The following is a 19,746-nucleotide window of genomic DNA, read 5'->3' as shown; positions in this document are numbered from 1 at the left end:
AAATTGGGACACATCGCCCGGGTGTGTCGGGCTCGGCCCACCCGAAGCCAGGCATCAGATGACCAATCCAAGAGCCCCAGGTCCCGGGGCCCAACGCACCAAGGCAACTCGACGGAGCTCACAGACTTCCAGGTATACCAGTTGCCCCACCCCAACGTAGAGAAAATTTATGTAGAGGTACAGATAGAGGGGGCCCCATGCCGCATGGAGCTTGACACGGGTTCAACTCTATCCATAATCTCGGCAAGGACCTTAAGGAAACTGTGTCCTACTGGGGGTCCCAAACTCAGGCCGGCCCCATTCACCCTCCGGGACTTCCAGAAACGTAAGGTCCCCACAATGGGGGTGGGGACCTTCAGGGTGCAATACCGAGGGCGGACGCGGCAACTGGACTTGCTTGTGGTCAAGGGCCCCTACATTAGCTTACTGGGGTTGGCATGGTTTGGACCACTGGGACTAGCCATCACCGGGGTGAACCACATGAGCTTACAAGTGGACGTGGACGCCATATGCAAGGAGTTTCCGGGGGTTTTCGATGGGAAATTGGGACAGTATACGGGCCCCCCCATTGCTCTACAGCTTGACCCCGCAGTACGACCAGTCAGGCTCAAGGCCCGCCGGGTCCCATTCGCCCTGAAACCCCGTATAGACGAGGAATTGGACCGACTCGTGGAGCAAGGAGTGCTGGAGCCGGTGCCTAATGCCCCCTGGGAAACCCCAATCGTCACACCCGTCAAGCCTAATGGTTCGGTCCGCATCTGCGCAGACTACAAATGTACCATAAACAAGGCCCTCATGGCCCATGCATACCCAGTGCCAGTGGTCAGCCATGTCCTTGCCACCCTGGCTGGGTCGAAAATTTTTGGCAAGCTGGACTTGGCCCAAGCATATCAACAGCTGCCAGTAGATGAGGCCACAGCAGAGGCACAGACGATTGTGACGCACAGAGGAGCGTTCAGGGTAAAGCGGCTGCAATTCGGGGTCAGCGTGGCACCAGGCATATTCCAGAATCTAATGGACTCTCTCCTTAAAGGGATTCCTGGTGTCACCCCCTTCTTTGATGATGTGTTGATTGCCGGGCCCACACCAGAGGAGTTTGAGGACCGCCTCCGCACTGTTCTGCACCGTTTCCAGATGGCGGGTCTCAAGGTGAAGCGGGAAAAATGTCTACTAGGAGTGCCTCAAGTGGACTTTCTGGGATTTATGGTGGATGCAGAAGGGGTTCACCCGACTGGGGACAAGGTACGGGCCATTTGTGATGCCCCAGCGCCCAAGAACAAGACTGAACTTCAGGCCTTCTTGGGATTATTGAACTTTTACCATTCCTTCCTTCCCCACAAGGCGGCGGTAGCGGAGCCCCTACACAGACTCCTGGACAAGCGGGCCCCTTGGGTGTGGGGCCAGCGCCAGGAGGCCGCATTCCAGGCAGTCAAGGACTTGCTTGTCTCAAACTCGGTCTTGGCACACTTCGACGAGAGGCTGCCGGTGGTGCTAGCATGCGACGCCTCGCCCTATGGCATCGGCGCTGTCCTGGGACACCAACTCCCGGATGGAAGAGAGGTACCGGTAGCATACTTTTCCCAGACACTCAACGAAACCGAGCGGAACTACTCGCAAATTGACAAGGAGGGTCTGGCAATCGTGAAGGGAGTAAAAAAAATTCCATGATTTCTTGTACGGGCGGCCCTTCACCGTGGTGACTGACCACAAGCCGTTGCTTGGCTTGTTTGCCCCCGAAAAGCAGACCCCCCAAGTGCTGTCTCCTCGCGTCCTCAGGTGGTCAATTTTCCTTGCCAGCTACCAGTATGCACTGATTCACCGCCCTGGAAAGGCGATGGGCCATGCAGACGCCCTCAGCAGGCTACCACTACCGGAAACAGGCCCCGACCCAGCACCTGCACAAGAGGTTATGAGCCTGGAGCTGCTTCCTGACCGCCCCATTCAGGCACAAGAAGTTGCACACCATTCCAAGAAAGATAGGGTCATCTCTCGGGTCCTGGACTGGGTATGGAGGGGATGGCCCAGCCGCAGCCCCGGGCCAGAATTCGCCGGCTACACAACCCGCAAACATGAACTGTCAGCCCACAAGGGGTGCCTGTTATGGGGAAGCAGGGTCGTTGTTCCCCAGCCCCTCCGCAAAAGGGTCCTCACAGCCCTACACGAGACACACCCAGGGGTAGTAAGAATGAAGGCCCTTGCCAGGAGTTATGTGTGGTGGCCGGGGATTGACGGAGAGATAGAGGCCTGGGTCAAACACTGCCAGGCCTGCCAGGAATCCCGCCCAGATCCCCCAAGGGCCCCAGTCCAGTCCTGGGAGTCCGCCCGAGCACCATGGTCACGCCTGCATGTGGACTTCGCTGGCCCCTTTCAGGGGAAAACATTCTTCATAGTGGTGGACTCCTACACCAAATGGCTGGAAGTCGCACTGGTACCGTCCACTTCTACGTCCGCAGCCATCCGGGTACTACGCAGGCTGTTTGCAACCCACGGGCTCCCTGACACTCTCGTCTCAGACAACGGGACTGCATTTACATCAGGAGAATTTCAAACCTTCACAGTGCAGAACGCCATCCGCCACATCCGTTCGGCGCCATTCCACCCTGCCACCAATGGCCAAGCAGAACGCATGGTGCGGACCACCAAGGACACCCTTCGCCGCATGACGCAAGGGGATTGGGAGTACCGCCTTGCCACATTCCTTCTAGCACAGCACAGCACCCCCAGCTCAACGACTGGCCGGAGCCCCGCTGAACTACTAATGGGTCGGCGCCTTGCAATCAGATTGGACCGCCTTCACCCCGATAGAGCTCAGGATGAGGTAGTGGTGGGGGAAGGCAGGAACCCCCGGACCTTCGAGGCCCAGGACCCAGTGTACGCAAAGAATTTTGGGGCAGGCCCTGCATGGGTACCTGCCACAGTCACCAGGGTCACGGGCCCCGTGTCGTACGAGGTGCTAACAGATGGGGGGCAATGCTGGCGCCGCCACTGCGACCAGATACGGCGACGATTCCCGGGAGAAAACCAGGAGGAGGAGGACAGGTCAGAGGAGTCCCAAGGGAACAGTGGGGCAGTGAGGCCCATAGAGCAGCAGGGGCAAGCAGGAGAGGCAGAATCAGTAAATACAGAGAGGACCCGCGAGGCCGAAAGGACACCGGAACCAGAACCACGACTGAGCGAGCCGGTTGCGCCAGACCAAACAGCCCCATCCTTGGAACACGAGCCAGAACCTGAACCCCGGACCAGGGAACACCCCAGGCCGCAACGCACACGTAGGCCACCGGCGTACCTTGAGGACTATGAATGCGACCTTCCGGGCAGGACTGGAACTTAGAGGGGAGGGGTGTTATGTACTGAGTTGAATAGGATCCAAACTGCAGCAGTCTGATTGGTCCTAGAACAATAGGCTCCAAAAGGCAGCAGTCTGATTGGTCCTAGAACAATAGGATTCAGAATGCAGCAGTCTGATTGGTCCTAGAACAATGCAGCAGTATGATTGGTTAGCAGGAACCACCCAATCATGCTCCAGATAGAAGTGAATCCACAACCTGATTGGCCTACAGTAGAATCCTGGAATTAGCCAATCATGTGCAGCCCATTGTGTAAATAATGTATATAAAGCAGATACTTTGAGGGGACATCCATTCATTCCTCCTCACCACTATGAGCTGAATAAAGAGCATGAAATCACTTTGCGACTCTGAGTATATTTCATAATGTTTCATTGGTTTTCCAATATTTCCCCAATAATAACCCAATTAGAACAATGAAAATTAATTCCCAATTAATCCACTTAAGTTAAAGTGGCTCCCCACATGGTGGATTTGATACATCCTCTGGGACTCCTTTTCTGGGTGAGCAAAACTCTTGTGCACGACTGCCATTGACCTCAGCATGGAGAGCACAGAAGAGGCTTAAGCAAACCGATGGGGTTTGGAAAAGGGTTTTCAGGAGCCGAGATAAAGGAGCACAGTGTTACAGACAAAAAACCACTGAAAAAGAAATGGGTGCTTCTCTGTAGTGAATATAACACAGCTTCTGAGTTAGTCAAAATGAACAAGCAACTCTCAGCAAATTTGAAAGGTGTGCACCTATTGTCTGGCATAAAGGGAGAGAGGTTTCACCCATACCTATTCTCCTTCCCAACCTTGCTTGTAAACCACCGGGAAACGTGGATTCAAGCTCTGTTTTCAAGCAGACAGCAATTATTTCTGCTAGGCAAGAGCCTAGCTGTGAGATAGGAGCCAAAGAATTGTGATCCAGTTGCAAAGTTAGCTGTGAGATCTCTGTGATGAAAACAACAACTCTTAAGTTCTAGCATTCTTACAAAAGGAAACATCCAACTAGTCATAAGGGGCACACCTTTTGATTTAATGGATTTGTTTTGTTTAATCAATAAGCTGTTGAAACATGGTTTGCCTTGGGATTCAAGGTCTAAACAACTAGAACTGTTCTCTTTTATTATATAATATTTATTCACAGTTTAAAAGTTACAAAAAGAAAAAATAAAATACAAAATACAAACAAAAAGAAAATACAACAACAGAGAAAAAATTAAATAATAAAAATACATTCACTTAAAAAAGAAAAAGAACAGATTAAACCTTTACATGACTTTCTTCCTTTACTTATTTCCTTGACCTCCTCACACCTCCCAATTTTGTATTCTAGTAATTTAATTTAATATATTTATAATTAACGTCCTTTCTTTCATCAATTTCATCAACTCATTTTTACTTAATCCTTTATATCATTTCTACCAAAACCACCTAATTTTCTTTTTCCAAGATCTTTCTAACAGTCCTTAATTTTACAATATTTTTGAAGATATACTTTAAATTTTTTCCAATCTTCTTCCACCGACTCTTCTCCTTGGTCCCGGATTCTGCCAGAACAACTAGAACTGTTCTCATGAACAGTTGATAGTTGTTGTTTTTAAAATTAGGAACACCTGCACATTTGGCACACATTGAAGGTACTCACAAACATGTTTGTCCTCCTGATGCAATACAACAGGCGACAATCCCATAACAGGAAGGTATTTGCCACCAATATATCCCAAGAATGCAATGCCTGGAGAGCCAGCTCAACAGCTATAAGTGTAAAGATAAGCACTGTAGACCAACAGGAGCAAGTATCCATCAGAGGTCAGCAAGGATTAGCCATGGAGCCTGTATACTTCTACTGTTTGGCCTAGAAGAATGGCACATGGTTGATACATGCTATCAAGATGCAAGTGCCAATCTAGGTATTGGGTCCACATACAGTGGTGCCCCGCAAGACGAACGCCTCGCAAGACGGAAAACCCGCTAGACGAAAGGGTTTTCCGTTTTGGAGGCACTTCGCAAAACGAATTTCCCTATGGGCTTGCTTCGCAAGACGAAATGTCTTGCGAGTTCCTGCGGGGTTTTTTCCCTTTCCCCCCCTTTTCCTAAGCCCTAAGCCGCTTATCAGCTGATCCGCTAAAAGCCGCTAAACCGCTAATAGCGCTAATCCGCTAAGCTGTCAACGGGCTTGCTTCGCAAGACGAAAAAACCGCTATACGAAGAGCCTCACGGAACGGATTAATTTCGTCTTGCGAGGCACCACTGTATCTCTTTTGCTCACAACACAGGGTAATAGGAAGAGCATAGAAAGGAAGCTGCCTTATACAGAGCCAGACCATTGGTTAATCTCTCTCAGTACTGTCTACACTGACTGGCTGTGGCTCCCCAGGGGTTCAGGGGTTCCCAAACTAGAGATGCTGTGGATTGAGCTCAATACCTTCTGCATGCAAAGCAGATGCTCTAACCACTGAGCTACAATCATGCCACCCAGTGTTAGAAACTCAGGTATATAAGGTAGGCAACAAACGGCACCTTAAACCTGGATTATGGGTCGTCAAAATGGAATGTGTATTCACCAGAGGGTTGGGTTAGATGACCTTGGGGGTCTCTTGCAACGCTATGATTCTGTGATCTCAACTAAATTGCTTGACAGTAGCTTGCTGCCAGTAGGCAAGAAGGAGAAACACACACAGGGGAAATGGAAATAGTATTAACTATTTAAATAGTATTAACTATGGACTAAGACAGAAGACGTGGGTGGCACTGTGGTCCAAACCACTGAGCCTAAGGCTTGCCGATCGGAAGGTCGGCGGTTCAAATCCCCGCGACGGGGTGAGCTCCTGTTGCTCGGTCCCTGCTCCTGACAACCTAGCAGTTCGAAAGCACGTCAAAGTGCAAGTAGATAAATAGGTACTGCTCCGGCGGGAAGGTAAACAGCGTTTCTGTGCGCTGCTCTGGTTCGCCAGAAGCGGCTTAGTCTTGCTGGCCACATGACCCAGAAGCTGCACGCTGGCTCCCTCGGCCAATAAAGCGAGATGAGCGCCGCAACCCCAGAGTTGGCCACGACTGGACCTAATAGTCAGGGGTCCCTTTACCCTTTATCTTTAAGACAGAGGTTTAAAACTGGTTGCCAACCTAGCATCCAGAAATCGCCACATAGTCACAACTGGACCCATGTCAGTAGCAAAACATGCCTGGTGCCTGGCTAGTTTTGAACACTGATGTCACCAGATGCATCTTTGTACAGTAGTACCTCAGATTAAGTACTTAATTCGTTCTGGAGGTCTGTTCTTAACCTGAAACTGTTCTTAACCAGAAGCACCACTTTAGCTAACGGGGCCTCCCACTGCCACTGCGGGATTTCTGTTCTCATCCTGAAGCAAAGTTCTTAACCCAAGGTACTATTTCTGGGTTAGCGGAGTCTGTAACCTGAAACGTCTGTAACCCAAGGTACCACTGTACTAGCCTTCACTCCTAGGTAATCCACTCCTCCTTTCACTGCAATATATTGTAAGTATCTCCCCTCGCCCTCTCTCTCTCTCTCTCTCTCTCTCTCTCTCTCTCTCTCACACACACACACACACACACACACACAATATGATGCATAAACTTAAGAGATTGTCCGTAGAGGGATGCATGAATGATGTAGCTATAGCTGTTCTGCACTGAGCAGAGCATGAGTTTAGTATGTAAAAGGTTCCAGATTCAATTCACAGCATCTGCAGTTAAGAAATCAGACAGATCTTTATAGACACAGACAATACTGAGCTTTGCAGAGCAAAGGACACCAAGTCCATAGAAGACACTTTCACTTGGAAGCCAAAAGAACTTTGTGAGTGGGGAATATTGTCTCTCTTGCAAGTCAACCTGTTGTCTTCATCCGTACTATGAGTTCCCCGACGCGGGCAGTGGATTCCTTTAATTATGTTTTAAGGTAGTGGTAAAAATCCAACAGTTCTGAAGCAAAGAGGAATCTGGCAAAATTAATTTGGGCAGCGGGGCTTAACATGCAACACCCGGCGCTGTTTCCAACTTTGATGCAATGCATCAGTACATACGCAGATTACATAATATTCTGCGCCAAGAGAAAGCCAAATTCCATGACCTGCATAAAACAAGCAGAGCAATCATGCAAGGCAAGGATGCCTCTTTTGAGATGCTGCAGCTGCCATCACCCAGAAAGTTTCCAAGCCCTTCTCCTCGGCCATAACTGCTAGACATTGCACTTCAGGAGTAAAAGCAGAGATTTTAAGATGCTGCTTCCCTTCACACCAAATTTCAGAATGTGCTCAAGCCCTGCTAATAGGCGAGTCTTCTGCTGATAGGAGGTCTTCAGGACCATGCCTGGTCAAGCATTTGGGGCAGACATCTCAGTCCCCGCTCAACCGTGTGACCAGGAAGAGCAACCCAAATGCAGCAGTGTTTTGAAGCAAGTTTTATACATCCTAATCTAGAGCGCTTCCCGCCCCTGCTGCTAGACCATAAAGCCTCAAGTCTAAAATTAAGTAACTTTGCCACTGGCCGCTAGTACCTCACCCATAGGGCAGGCGCTGCTGTTAAGCCAACTGGGCAGCCACCAAGGACACAGACCTCAGAAGAGCACAGTACTCTGACCTTTGAGGGGCACAGTTTTATGCAGATTTATTTTTCTTTTAGCTGTTCATTTCGGATATTTTAATTTTTTTTATACAATACAACTGTTATTGAAAATTGAAGCTAGCAATTTATTTTGGTGGGTGCAGTTAGCTTTGCCTAGGGCACAAAATAGCTTCACACTGGCACAACTCAGTGATCACAAGCTCAAAGCTTGTTCCTTTTCTAAAGAGCATGGGTTTTGTTAAGTTGTGGGTAAACCAACTGGACCAATTAGGGAAAGGCCTGGCAAGCATAATTAGGCCCTACCCCTGACATGGGTTTAACAAGGAACTCAACAGCAAAACCAAGCTCAAAACCTTGCAACTTAAAATGGTGAAAATACCCTATGAGGGATGATTTACACACCTCTGCTTACAATGACCCGAAGATGAAGCAGCAGCATAGCATAGGTTGCCGACGTCCGGGGTGAGGCAAGTGTTGTGCTCCCTATCCCCCATTAACTGGGCAGCTGGGGTGGAGGTGCCAGGGTGGGCATAGGGGCTCAGTTGGTGAATGGACAACCACATGCACACAAAGGAAAGCCAGCACCCTTGTGGCCAGGAGCACCACCAGAAACCTCAGGGTGACGGCTTTGAGGGGGCACAGGAGTGGGTCAAAATACAAGCTCTACATTCGTGTTTCAGGGATGCAGGTGGTGCTGTGGGTTAAACCACAGAGCCTAGGACTTGCCAATCAGAAAGCATGCGGTTCAAATCCCTGTGACGGGGTGAGTTCCTGTTGCTCGGTCCCAGCTCCTGACAACCTAGCAGTTCGAAAGCACGTCAAAGTGCAAGTAGATAAATAGGTACCACTCCGGTGGGAAGGTAAACGGCATTTCCGTGCGCTGCTCTGGTTCGCCAGAAGTGGCTTAGTCATGCTGGCCACATGACCCAGAAGCTGTATGCTGGCTCCCTCGGCCAATAAAGCGAGATGAGCGCCGCAACCCCAGAGTTGGTCACGACTGGACCTAATGGTCAGGGGTCCCTTTACTGGTCCTAATGGTCAGTTGGTCATGACTGGACCTAATGGTCAGGGGAAACCTTCCTGTTTCACGAATGTAGAGACCACCAGCCTCCAATACAATTAAGTATGAACACATGAGATTCCCAGCAGCCCGAGATCTGTGTGTTCCAGTGAATCGCAGGTGTTAGCCATTGTGTGCTACCATTCTGTACACCATTTTTTGATCCATGTATGCAGAAGCATGACTCTCACACCCACAAAACTGGAACAAGGAACATGCCGATCGCCCCTGGGAGTGTTATCTGTTACAGAATAAACTGATGTTCAGTTATGATGTTGGTAGTCTCTAGATTGCATTTACTGCAGCAAAGAGAAAGCAGCAGCCAGAGAGGGGGAGCCCTGGCTTCTTTCTGCCACTTGAACCAGGCAGGCTCACTCGCCAGCAAAAAGCAGCTGCCACTGCAAATTGGGCTGCCAGGGTAGCATGAGGAGCAAAATGCATCCCTCAAAAAACACTGCCCCTATGTCGTGTCCCCCCACGCAACACCACTGAGGTGTAGCCATGATGTGCACTGACTCTGTGCATAGTGGAAGTAAGCATGCAGAACTTTGCATCACACCCAGTTCTCAGCACATGTCCAGCTTTCACAACACCATAAGATACACATCTGAAGGAGCTGGGAGTCACAGCATAATGCGATGCCACTCTATAAGGTCACCTTCCTCCTTTCAAATCTCTCCTGGAAACCTGGCTTTTCCACAAACCTAAACTCTCATCCCAGCTGAAACAAAGCCTAGAAGGCCACAACATGAAATTGCTCTCCCTCCTTCATTTCTTCCGTGGCCTATTTTTTCTCCGCTCATTGCACGGTGCTCTCCTACCATTGCAGTTTAACGCTGTAAGCTCTTTGCAGACGGGATCCAGGTCTTAATTATTAAATGCCATTAAAAGCATGTAAAGCATGTATGCTGCTGCTGCAGCAGCCTGCAGCCAACCACATGCCTCATTTTACACGGAATCCAACCCATCTGGCTGGATCCACACCATGTCAGCATGAACAGGACACTTCAGTGAGCTCTCTGAAGGGAAACGGCAAGAGGCTTGTCAGAGCCTGGCTATATACTGAGAAAAGGGATCAAGCATTAGCTGGTCTCCAATGAGATCAAGCCATGCAAGGGCTGGAAGCCACATTGAAGTCAGAACCTAGGACAAGTATTGTCTATACCAGTGTTCCCCAACCTTTGGTCTCCAGCTGTTTTTGGACTACAACTCCCATCATCCCTAGCTAGCAAGACCAGTGGTCAGGGATGATGGGAATTGTAGTCCAAAAACAGCTGGAGACCAAAGGTTGGGAAACACTGGTCTATACCAAGAAACAATGGCATTGTGTTAGCAGGGGCAGGGGAGGGAAATCTCAGATTCGGGGGCAAAATGTGGCCCTCCAAGCCTCTCTATTTGGCCCTCAGAACCTTCCCAGGCCACCCTCCCCCTAAGCAGATATAATGCCATTAAACAAATCTATTGCTGAAGTCACATTTGGAATACTATATACAGTTCTGATTTCCACCCCTCTAAAAGAATATTGTAGAGTTGGGAAAAGGGCAACCAAATTACCATGCAGATGGAGCAGCACCCTATAAGGAAAGGTTCCAGCTCCTGGGAGTTTCTAGTTTAGGGAAAGGTTGAATAAGGGGCAACATGATAGAAATTTTTAAAATTATGTGTGGCAGGGGGAAAGTGGATAGAGAAAAGCCTTTCTCCCTCTCGTGTAACACTGGAACTTGGGTGGTGTTCGAAGAGGATTAGACCTCTTGCGTGTCTGGAAGGGTAACAGAAAAGGGTGGACAAGTTTGTCTAGAATCTAGTGCACTGTGCAAAGATAAAATTCACATTTGTTGCTCAGTTCACTTTGGCTCTGGCCCCACCCACAGCAGGCATGTGGCCCCTAAAAGGTTGCCTAGAAAGGAATGTGGCCCTCTGGATGAAAAAGGTTTCCTATCCCTGTTGCCCTGCCCTACTGAATTCAATGGGACTTACTTCCAGGAAAGCATGGTTAGGATTTCAGCCTAAACTGCTGTATAGGAAGGTTACCACTGCCAAGTCTAACCTCCATTACGTTGGCTACAATGAATTACGATAGCTCTAGGTATGCTTCCCCGAGTTTGTTAGACAGAGGTTGGGCTACAAATTTGAGGTGGCATCACTTGTGTTTCTGAATGTCTGCTAGCTACACAAGAACTGGAAACAATAGACTTGCCTCTAAGTTAGTCCCAATATTGCTTCTGAAAGATGTCCAGGGTCCAGCAACTATTCTGCTGCAGCCTATACACCAGAAAATGCACAGCCTAGAAGTGCTTTCAGACAGAGTTCCAATTCTGCCTGTTCCCTGCAGTGGGAGACTGTTCGCTGTCCCAACATCAGAAGGTATAGCCTTTTCTGGTGCGTAAGCATCTTCCTGGAATGGGAAGGACACAGCCACCACACCTCAATTCTCCTATTACCTTTTTTCTCCTCCTGTAGAAAGCAAAAGATGAGCAGCTTTTCCACAGGAGGAAGCATACTATGGCTCCTTTTAGAGACTTGGCATTCTGTACCACAATAAATTGTTCATGGACAATAGATACTACAGCACAGCGTGCAATAGGATGTTGACTTGCAAATAAAAATGATGTGTTCATTGATTCATTTATATACCACCCATCATCCTCCAGTTAGGATTTCAGGGTGGGTACAATGACTTGTTGGGACGCAGGTGGCGCTGTGGTCTAAACCACTGAGCCTAGGGCTTTCCGATCAGAAGGTCGGCGGTTCGAATCCCCGCGACGGGGTGAGCTCCCGTTGCTCGGTCCCTGCTCCTGCCAACCTAGCAGTTCGAAAGCACGTCACAGTGCAAGTAGATAAATAGGTACCGCTCCGGCGGGAAGTTAAACGGCGCTTCCATGTGCTGCTCTGGTTTGCCAGAAGCGGCTTAGTCATGCTGGCCACATGACTTGGAAGCTGTACACCAGCTCCCTCGGCCAGTAAAGCGAGATGAGTGCCACAACCCCAGAGTCGTCCGCGACTCGACCTAATGGTCAGGGGTCCCTTTACCTTACAATGACTTGTACAAGTTACAATAACAGACAAAGCTGCTTAAAACTTTCAAGTTCACATGTGTGTGTGTGTGCGCAGAAGATTTTTTTGGCCAAGGCCAAAAGGTCTGCAACACAACTGCCAGTGAAGCCTATTTAGGGAGGGTATAGATAGCAAACATAATAATAATATTCCAAAACCAGGGCCAACAATGCCAACAATGATACAAATTTCTACAGGTACCCACCTTACTTCTGTGATTTCAAGCTGCTTTGGAGTTTAATACTGTATTTCAATTGTTGTAACCCACCCTGAGACCTTAAAGTAAAGGGTGGGCAATTAATAATGAAATAAATAATAAAGAGGTATCTGTAGAAAGCCCTAAAGTACACTCCATCAGATACTCTGGTCTACAAAAGCCATAACGGTGAACCACCCCGTAATCTATGGGTACAAGGCTATAAACAAATTTAATAATGATTAAATAATTAATACGCCATAATATTTCTATATATATAAACACATTCAATACACACTTAAAGCACATGATCCACACACACACACACACACACACACGGAATCCTGGGAACTTTAGTTTAAAGGTACTGAGAATTGCAACTCTAGGAGGTAGTGGGAGCTATGGTTCTAGGATTGTTGCGGAGGGAATCAGTGCTTTAAATGTATGGTGTGGCTCTTACCCGAAGTCCTGCAGGTTCCCTGAGAACGGTTGTATAGCAAGAACAAACAACCTAGGTACCGCCACCCCAGAGTTCTTTCCATGGAAGGAGTTTTTCTACAGGCAAAAGATTTAACTCCCTCTCCAACTGTTTCACTTGTTGTTTTCTGGGAGAATGGAAAAATATATATTTACCTTGCCAAGTCCCTTTAAAAGCTACAAATACAACAAACGGTAAGTATAGGACACTTAAGAATGTATTATTTGGACAATCAGAACAACATTTGGTATTACTGTTTATTATATATCTTTTTCCGGGGGCAGGAGCTCCACCAAACCAGATTATGGGCCTCAAATTGGTTTCACTAGAAGTTTCATTATAGCAGATAACCTCAAGAATGAAGAAGACAGTGTGCCTACTTGGCTCTGCAGGGTGTAAAAAAGTCTAGTGCAACAGGGTCATTTCCACTATGAGGTGGAAGAAACCACCCTTATGAGCTGTGCACCCCCTGCCCCAAATACATACAGGGAGAAGGACCATCCTATTATGTAGAAAACTCAGTGTTCCCACTACAGCAGGAGATGCCAACTATTTGGGGCCAGTGGGAACATCTGGAACCTTGAGAAAGGGCAGTGAGCAGCAGACCCCAAAATGGCTGCAGTGGGGGAAAGGTGTGGCATAATATAAAATGGCTGCCAAAACACAAAATTGTGCCCCCTTGCACATACACACGATCAGCTGTTCCATGAACGGGCAAAAGGCACTTAAGAGAGAGCCTCTCTGAAACTCTCCTCTGTTCAGGACAGATGGATTGATGGCTTCCACTTCAGACATCAAGATAAATGTTGGTGTGCTTAAAGAGACATTTGGTGTAAGAGGCCGAGCAAGAAGGAAAAGCAACAATCTCTTGAGCATTGGGAATTTTTGAAGTGGTATTTACAAAGACCTTCTGTGGGCATCCTGGAGGGTGGTAATGGCATGCACCCTGCTGCCCAGTGGAGACCCTTGCCCTACAGGGAAGGGTCTCAACTTTATAACAGCTTAGGGCACAATCCTAAACACGTCAGTCCTGCTGAATTCAATGGTGCTTACTCCCAGGTATGTGGTTTTTGGATTGCAGCCTTATCTGAAACATATGGAGCATTGTGGTTCATTCCACCCTTCCTGGAATGATCCATGCAATTCCATCTAAGTTGACTACGTTATCTGAAGCCTGAATTAGTCCTTCCCTATTCATGAAGGTTTCTTGGAGTTCCAGGCTTCCACCCATCACATTAAAAGCAACAACAACAACAACAACAACAACTTATCCTTCCTTTGTACTCTAGGGGTGAGGAACTGTAGCACACCCAATCCTATTGGACCATACAACTCCCCTCACCTTTGACCACTAGCCATAGTGGTTGAGAGGAATTGAGTCCAACAACATCTGGAGGGCACCAGGTTCCCACCTGCATCCAGAGAACATGAGTATTGCTGCATCAGACCAGAGGCTGATCCCGTCTAGCACCCTGCCTCCCACAGCAGCCAACCAGAAGGGCAGGGTGACGGCACAGCCAATCTTCCCATATTTCATCATGTAGTTAAGAGTCAGACCAGCACCATTTGGGGAATTTAACTGCATAGCCAGGGAGGGGCAGTTGCATGCCTTCAATGACAGATGCAGAATCTCTGCAGCAAGGTGGGGGAGAAGGATTTAAAGATGCAGTACAACAGGCAGGGAGGGTCCCTGCATAACATTCGCAAGCAGCAATGAGACCCACATATATGTAAATACACTTGTAGTGCACTTCAGAAAACAAGCACACAAAGATCTTCTTTGGTGAGCATGTCCACATAATTCCTCTTGTTCATCAATAACAGCAGAGAACTCCTTTAGCTAATCTGTTTTTCCTCTGCTTACAGATACAAACCCCCAGCGGTTACACACCACATCACTTGTCCACAATTTGCACTATTAGAGGTCCAGAAAAGCTACTAGCGATATGATTGACAGCATTTGGAACCCTCCGTGAAATAAAAATAAATAAAACATGGTGGACACACAGCACGTCATATTGAAGTAGCACTGATCTCAATCAAAGAATCAGTCCATAAATTCATACTACTTTTCCTTCCAGATAAATCAAGTTAAACCCCAATAGTGATAGTTCACTTGGCGCAACATACAAAGTGATCCCCCATAAATACCACTTGGTACTTAAATGCAGAAAAACATTCTCACATATATAAATGTTGACCTCTGCATTTCCACACCTTTAGAAACAGCTCAGTCAGAACTACTGAATTTCTGAGCAATAGGAATGGGGGTTACAGAGCACATAACAGTAAGCCATATTCTGATCTGTTAATGTGCCTGCGAATGCTCAACTACCTTCTCCTCCCAAAATTAACTTTATGTAAGAAAAAAGGAAAGTTGCCATCAAGCTCAGTATTGTCTGCAGCAACTGGAAGTGCCTCTCCAGGATTCCAGAAGGGGTCTCTTCCCAGGCCACCCTAGAGATACTGGGGACTGAACCTGGCATCTTTGGCAAGCAATGCAGATGCACCAAGACCTTGCCTTAGAGAATCACACATGCTAAGTTTATTGCAGGGATGGGTCAAGTATTTGGTCCACTTAAGTTTTATTACAACGCCTGTGCCCTCTAATGTGTTAAATTTGAAAAGCAGGACTGCATGCTCATGGCAATCTAGATTCAGTTAAATTTGAATGCACAATCACGGCAATACACAAATGCCTTCCTGAATGAGATTAAAGCCCACTTAATACTGTATACTGGAGACGGGAGGCAAAAGCCACTTCAGATTTACGGAGAACTTTCCAAAGTCTCACTTGAATGACTGGACAAGTCCACAATGACATAATATAACTGAACATTTTATTTATCACTTCATTTATCCTATTTCACACAAGAAAAACAAATGATCTAAATTTATATTTAAAACTTTTGCTACTCGTTTAAGTTTGTACAGTTCATGTATTTCATAGTTGTCATCTTTTATATACTGAAGGCAAAATAAAATGACATCAAAATCCACCTACTATGCATTTTTTGCTTGAATCCCAGTATACCAGCAGACACTAAGCAATACGCTAGAAATTGGCCAGTTGCCCACTTTGGCCAGGGGGCTACTATTCCATCCAGCCCATTCCCTGCTTTACAGTATCTAAGACAACAGAACTAGAAATGGTGTTAACGCAAAATGCCTACAATCAGAATTGTGCCTCCTACATGGTTGGCCTGGCAAAAAACCTCTGAACCGCCAGGCATTTATTTGGCGATCTGCAAGTTCTAATCTAGGACCTGCCACCAAGTCAGACCAGTTCATTTACAATGGAAACTGAAAGCTTGAGTGTATCCTCCAATCCCAGATGCAAGGGACTATTTTGGCTGCTGCTGTTTTTAACACGCTTCAACCCAATCCATCATATTACTGTTCTGTGGCCCTACATAAACACCTTGCAGAAAGAAGGCTTAGCAATGACCTGCTGCCCTGTGGACAAAGGGGGGCATTTCTGCCTCTAGTACGCACAAGTAAGGCAGCTAAGATACAGAAAGTGTTAGAAGCAGCCTACCATGAACCTTTGAGGTTTTGCCAGCAAATTGGTCCCAGAGCCCTCCAAACCATATATAAGCATGCAGCTATTTCAACAGAATTAAGACACTGTACAGTACTGTTTTAACAGAGTTACCTAGTATATAAGAGAACATCAAAGGAGGATAGCCAACCCAATTGAAGCATATCACATAACGGGTTCAATAAGGATTTTTTTAGGGGGGGGAGAGCCACCAACCTTCTTAGATTGCAGGCACAAGCAAAGTATTAGCAATAGGTTATTCCCATTTCTTCTGTACACATACTAAGAATGTACTGTAGAGTTTTTACAATGTTTGAAAGGGTTTAGGACCAGAATGGCCGCCATTCTGCGCCAAGAAACCTACACGGCTATTTTTCAGAGGGATGGGGGTGGGGAGGAAGACAAGTAATCGACTGCAGCAGCCCAAGGGGAATTGAGGTTTCTTGGCATTTCAAGCGCCACGCACACAAAATGGAGGCAACCGGGTCCTAATATATATATAAAATCAGCTTCATATGGCTCATACTACAGCTACTTACTTTGCACAAACAGGTATAGAAAACCACAAAAGCTTGAGTGTGCCACACAGAGGAATTTTCACAGGGAACCTGCACTACCTAATGAGGTGTCTGTGCGACTTGCTCAGATCTATGATGGCCAGTCAAGGACATACAGTCGTCTTCACAAGGCGGTGGCGATGCAGTCAAGAAATGCAGAAGACTGGATGGAAGATGGGAGCAAGCAGAAGGGAAGCCAATGACAGGTTCTCCATTGCAAGCCAAGTCCAGAAGCCACAAGGTACCAGACAGCCTTGGCCCTTTTGCATGGAATTAAACTGCGTTAGGATGGTTGTTTCCAAAGCTTTCCCCAGTTCCAAACTAGAAACTGAAGACTTGGATATAGACATGACTTGAATTTCTAAAGTTCGCAGAAGTGACCTGCTTTGTTGATATTCTTTTTAATTTTTGTTATAATATGTTCGTAAAAAATTTAATATATACGCTACTGCATCTGGATTCTGACTACACAAGAGGAAACAAGGAACACCTAGATGTGGAGGAGGAGGAGGAAGAGGAAAGCCAAGCATCCGTCTGCTTCTTCCAAGCTACGCCAAGGTCCAAAGCCAAGCTCTAAATCAGCAGAGACGCCCATGCAGCGTCTAGTCTTAACAGGCACTGCAGGGTTTTATGAGTAGGAAGTGCAGGTTTGGTGCTCCAAAGGCTGTTTGCTCAGTAGGTCTGGGCTTCCTGCTACTAGTTAAAGAGAAGCACCACAGGTTAAATAAGGAGGCCACAGGTTAAGTAAGGAGGTGGCAGACAGGCTTTCGGAAACCCTCCATATTTTACAGTAAAGCCACCCTTAGGCAGCAATCACCGCCACCAGCTGCGGGCACAAAGGAGAGACTTCAAGAACTAACAGCACTCCTCCTCCCTAGGAAGACTCGGAGAAAAGGGATGCATTCCTCGTTTACCACTCCCAGAGCGGATGCATTTTAAAACAAACTTTCACCCAGCCCAGAAAACGGCCATAGGCCTTTTGCTCGCAAAGTCAAGAAACCGCAAAAAAAGGAGCAAGAGGCATTTTGCTTGGCCCAGGGAAAGAGCGCGCACGCAAGAGGAAAACTTCAGGGCGAACCGGCCGCCCTCCTCACCACGCAGCCCAGCCTCCCCCCCCCCCCGAGCCCGCAGACCTTGGCCAACCCAAAGGAAGGCGCATCCCCGACGGGGCACCCCCCAAAAAAACAACCCCCTACCTCTTCCTCGAGGCTGTTGCTGCTGTGCTCATTCTCCTTGGGCAGGTTGCTCATGGTGGGTGCAGGGCAAGTCCGAGGAAAGCAAGGCAGGGGGGCTCGCGTGCTGGTCCTGGGCGGCTGCCTCGCCTTCTTCCTTTCCTTTGCGCCTCCTCCTCCTCCTCCTTCTCCCCCCTTCTTTTATCCTCCCCTCAGAGGGGAGCGGAGAGGGCGAGGGTCTGCCTTAAGCGGGGCTAAGGTGGGGCAGGTGCCTGGTGCGAGCCGGGGACGCGGGGGGACGCAGGTAGGTAGGTAGGTAGGTAGGTGCCCGAGGGGTGTCTGAGGACAAGGAAGGGGTCCCGACGTGCGCTGGTGCTGTGCAGGTGGGCGCGGGGGGAAGTGCGGCTTATTTGACGCGCCCCAGGCTCACATCCAGCTGGCTGGCGCCGCCGGCCAATGAGCGGCGAAGGGGGCCAACGAGCTGCAGCTGCTGCCGGGCCCCGCGCAGCCCGCGCTCCTCGCCTCAGCTCTTCGATTGCGCGCACCCACAGGGAGCGCCCGGCCCGGCCCGGCCGGGGCGGGGCGGGGCCGCCAGCCCAGCCCCTCGCCCTGCATCACCGTCGCCAGGGGAACTCGCCAGCCAATCCCCGCCGCCGCCGCCGGCTGCAAACTTTCTTCGGCCCTCGACGGGTGTCCATTTTTCCCTCTCCTCCCCCCTCCCGTCTCTCTTTGCTCCTTCCTCCGCGAAACTTTTTAAACTTTGATGAACTCGCCCGATTGAACTTTCTTAAAGGGCTCGCGCGCGCTTCTTTCTTTCTCCCCCTCCCGTTTCCTCAGAGGGGTTTCCTTTCCCCGACGGGGCGAGCCAAGTGCCCACTCCCAGCGTTGGGGACCCCCTTAGGTGGGCAGGTAGCCAACTGGGTGCCAGCTTGAATACAATATTCAAGGTAAGCCCCGCCCCGCATAATCGATCACAAGACGCAGCACAGGAACACCGTTTGATTGGCACATCAACCTTGGGAGGGCAGCCCCGTCAAATATTTTATTGGGGGTGGGTGAGAGCGAGCGAGGCCCCTAGGACTTGGCGCCCAGGGCGGGCAAGCAGTTCTCCTGTGCAAAGCGTTTTGCAGACGGCCAGTCCGTACCAAGTGAGGGGCCGTCAGGGCTTTGGGGCAGACCGTCTAAGATGCGCCCCCCCCCGACACCCGCACCCATCAGTCGAACAAACAGAAGAAAGACGCGCCCTCCCCAAAAGGCGACAGCGGTAAAACACGTTTTAAAATAACGCAAAGCAAGTGCCGTCTAAAGAGCAGCCCCCTCCCCCGCTCTAAGAGAATTTAAATGTCTAAATTAAAATCACTTGGCTTCTGATAGTAGGAGGTGAGAGAGCAGGACGGAACAAGGGACTCTTCTGGTTTTTTTCGGGGTGGAGGCAGAGAACTGCCCTTTCTCAGGGTTCCGGTGGGCATTTTTAGCCAGCCGCTCCCCAACCCTATTTGAGAGTGCGGATTTACAGGCGCCCCGAGCACTCCCCCCGGAAGGAAGTTGGAGGGCGCCCTTTTCCCCCGCATTCCATTGGTGCATTCCGTCGAACTTTTTAATATACATATCAGAACTTTTAAATTTACATATTATAATTGAACCATACGCTGAGAATTTAAAATACGCAGAGAATTAAATGTAAAGCAACAAGGCTGCATAAAATTAATAATAATAATAATAATAATAATAATAATAATAATAATAATAATAATAATAATAATACG

General features: G+C 48.4%; 1 protein-coding gene across 4 annotated transcripts in view; it reads right to left on the bottom strand.

Annotated features, from left to right (window-relative positions):
- RBPMS2 (RNA binding protein, mRNA processing factor 2) overlaps nt 1-18,518 on the bottom strand; it is a 56,111-nt gene extending 37,593 nt beyond the window's left edge. For 2 of the 4 annotated variants that reach the window (XR_014150867.1, XR_014150868.1), the window contains exon 1: nt 18,005-18,517. Coding sequence is in view for 2 of the 4 variants with exons in the window: in XM_081839345.1 (XP_081695471.1) it covers nt 18,005-18,058 (54 nt within the window). In the remaining 2 variants the exon portion in view is untranslated. Of the gene's footprint in view, nt 1-18,004 lie in introns of all 4 variants that reach the window. The other 2 variants (XM_081839345.1, XM_081839346.1) reach the window with 2 other exon arrangements.
- Nucleotides 18,519-19,746: the final 1,228 nt, after the last annotated feature.

This window comes from Podarcis erhardii (genome assembly GCF_964252035.2).
Source record: "Podarcis erhardii genome assembly, chromosome: 14".
Lineage (NCBI taxonomy): Eukaryota > Metazoa > Chordata > Lepidosauria > Squamata > Lacertidae > Podarcis > Podarcis erhardii.
Note: the sequence above shows the minus strand (reverse complement) of the source record. Positions and strands in the feature narration are given on the sequence as shown.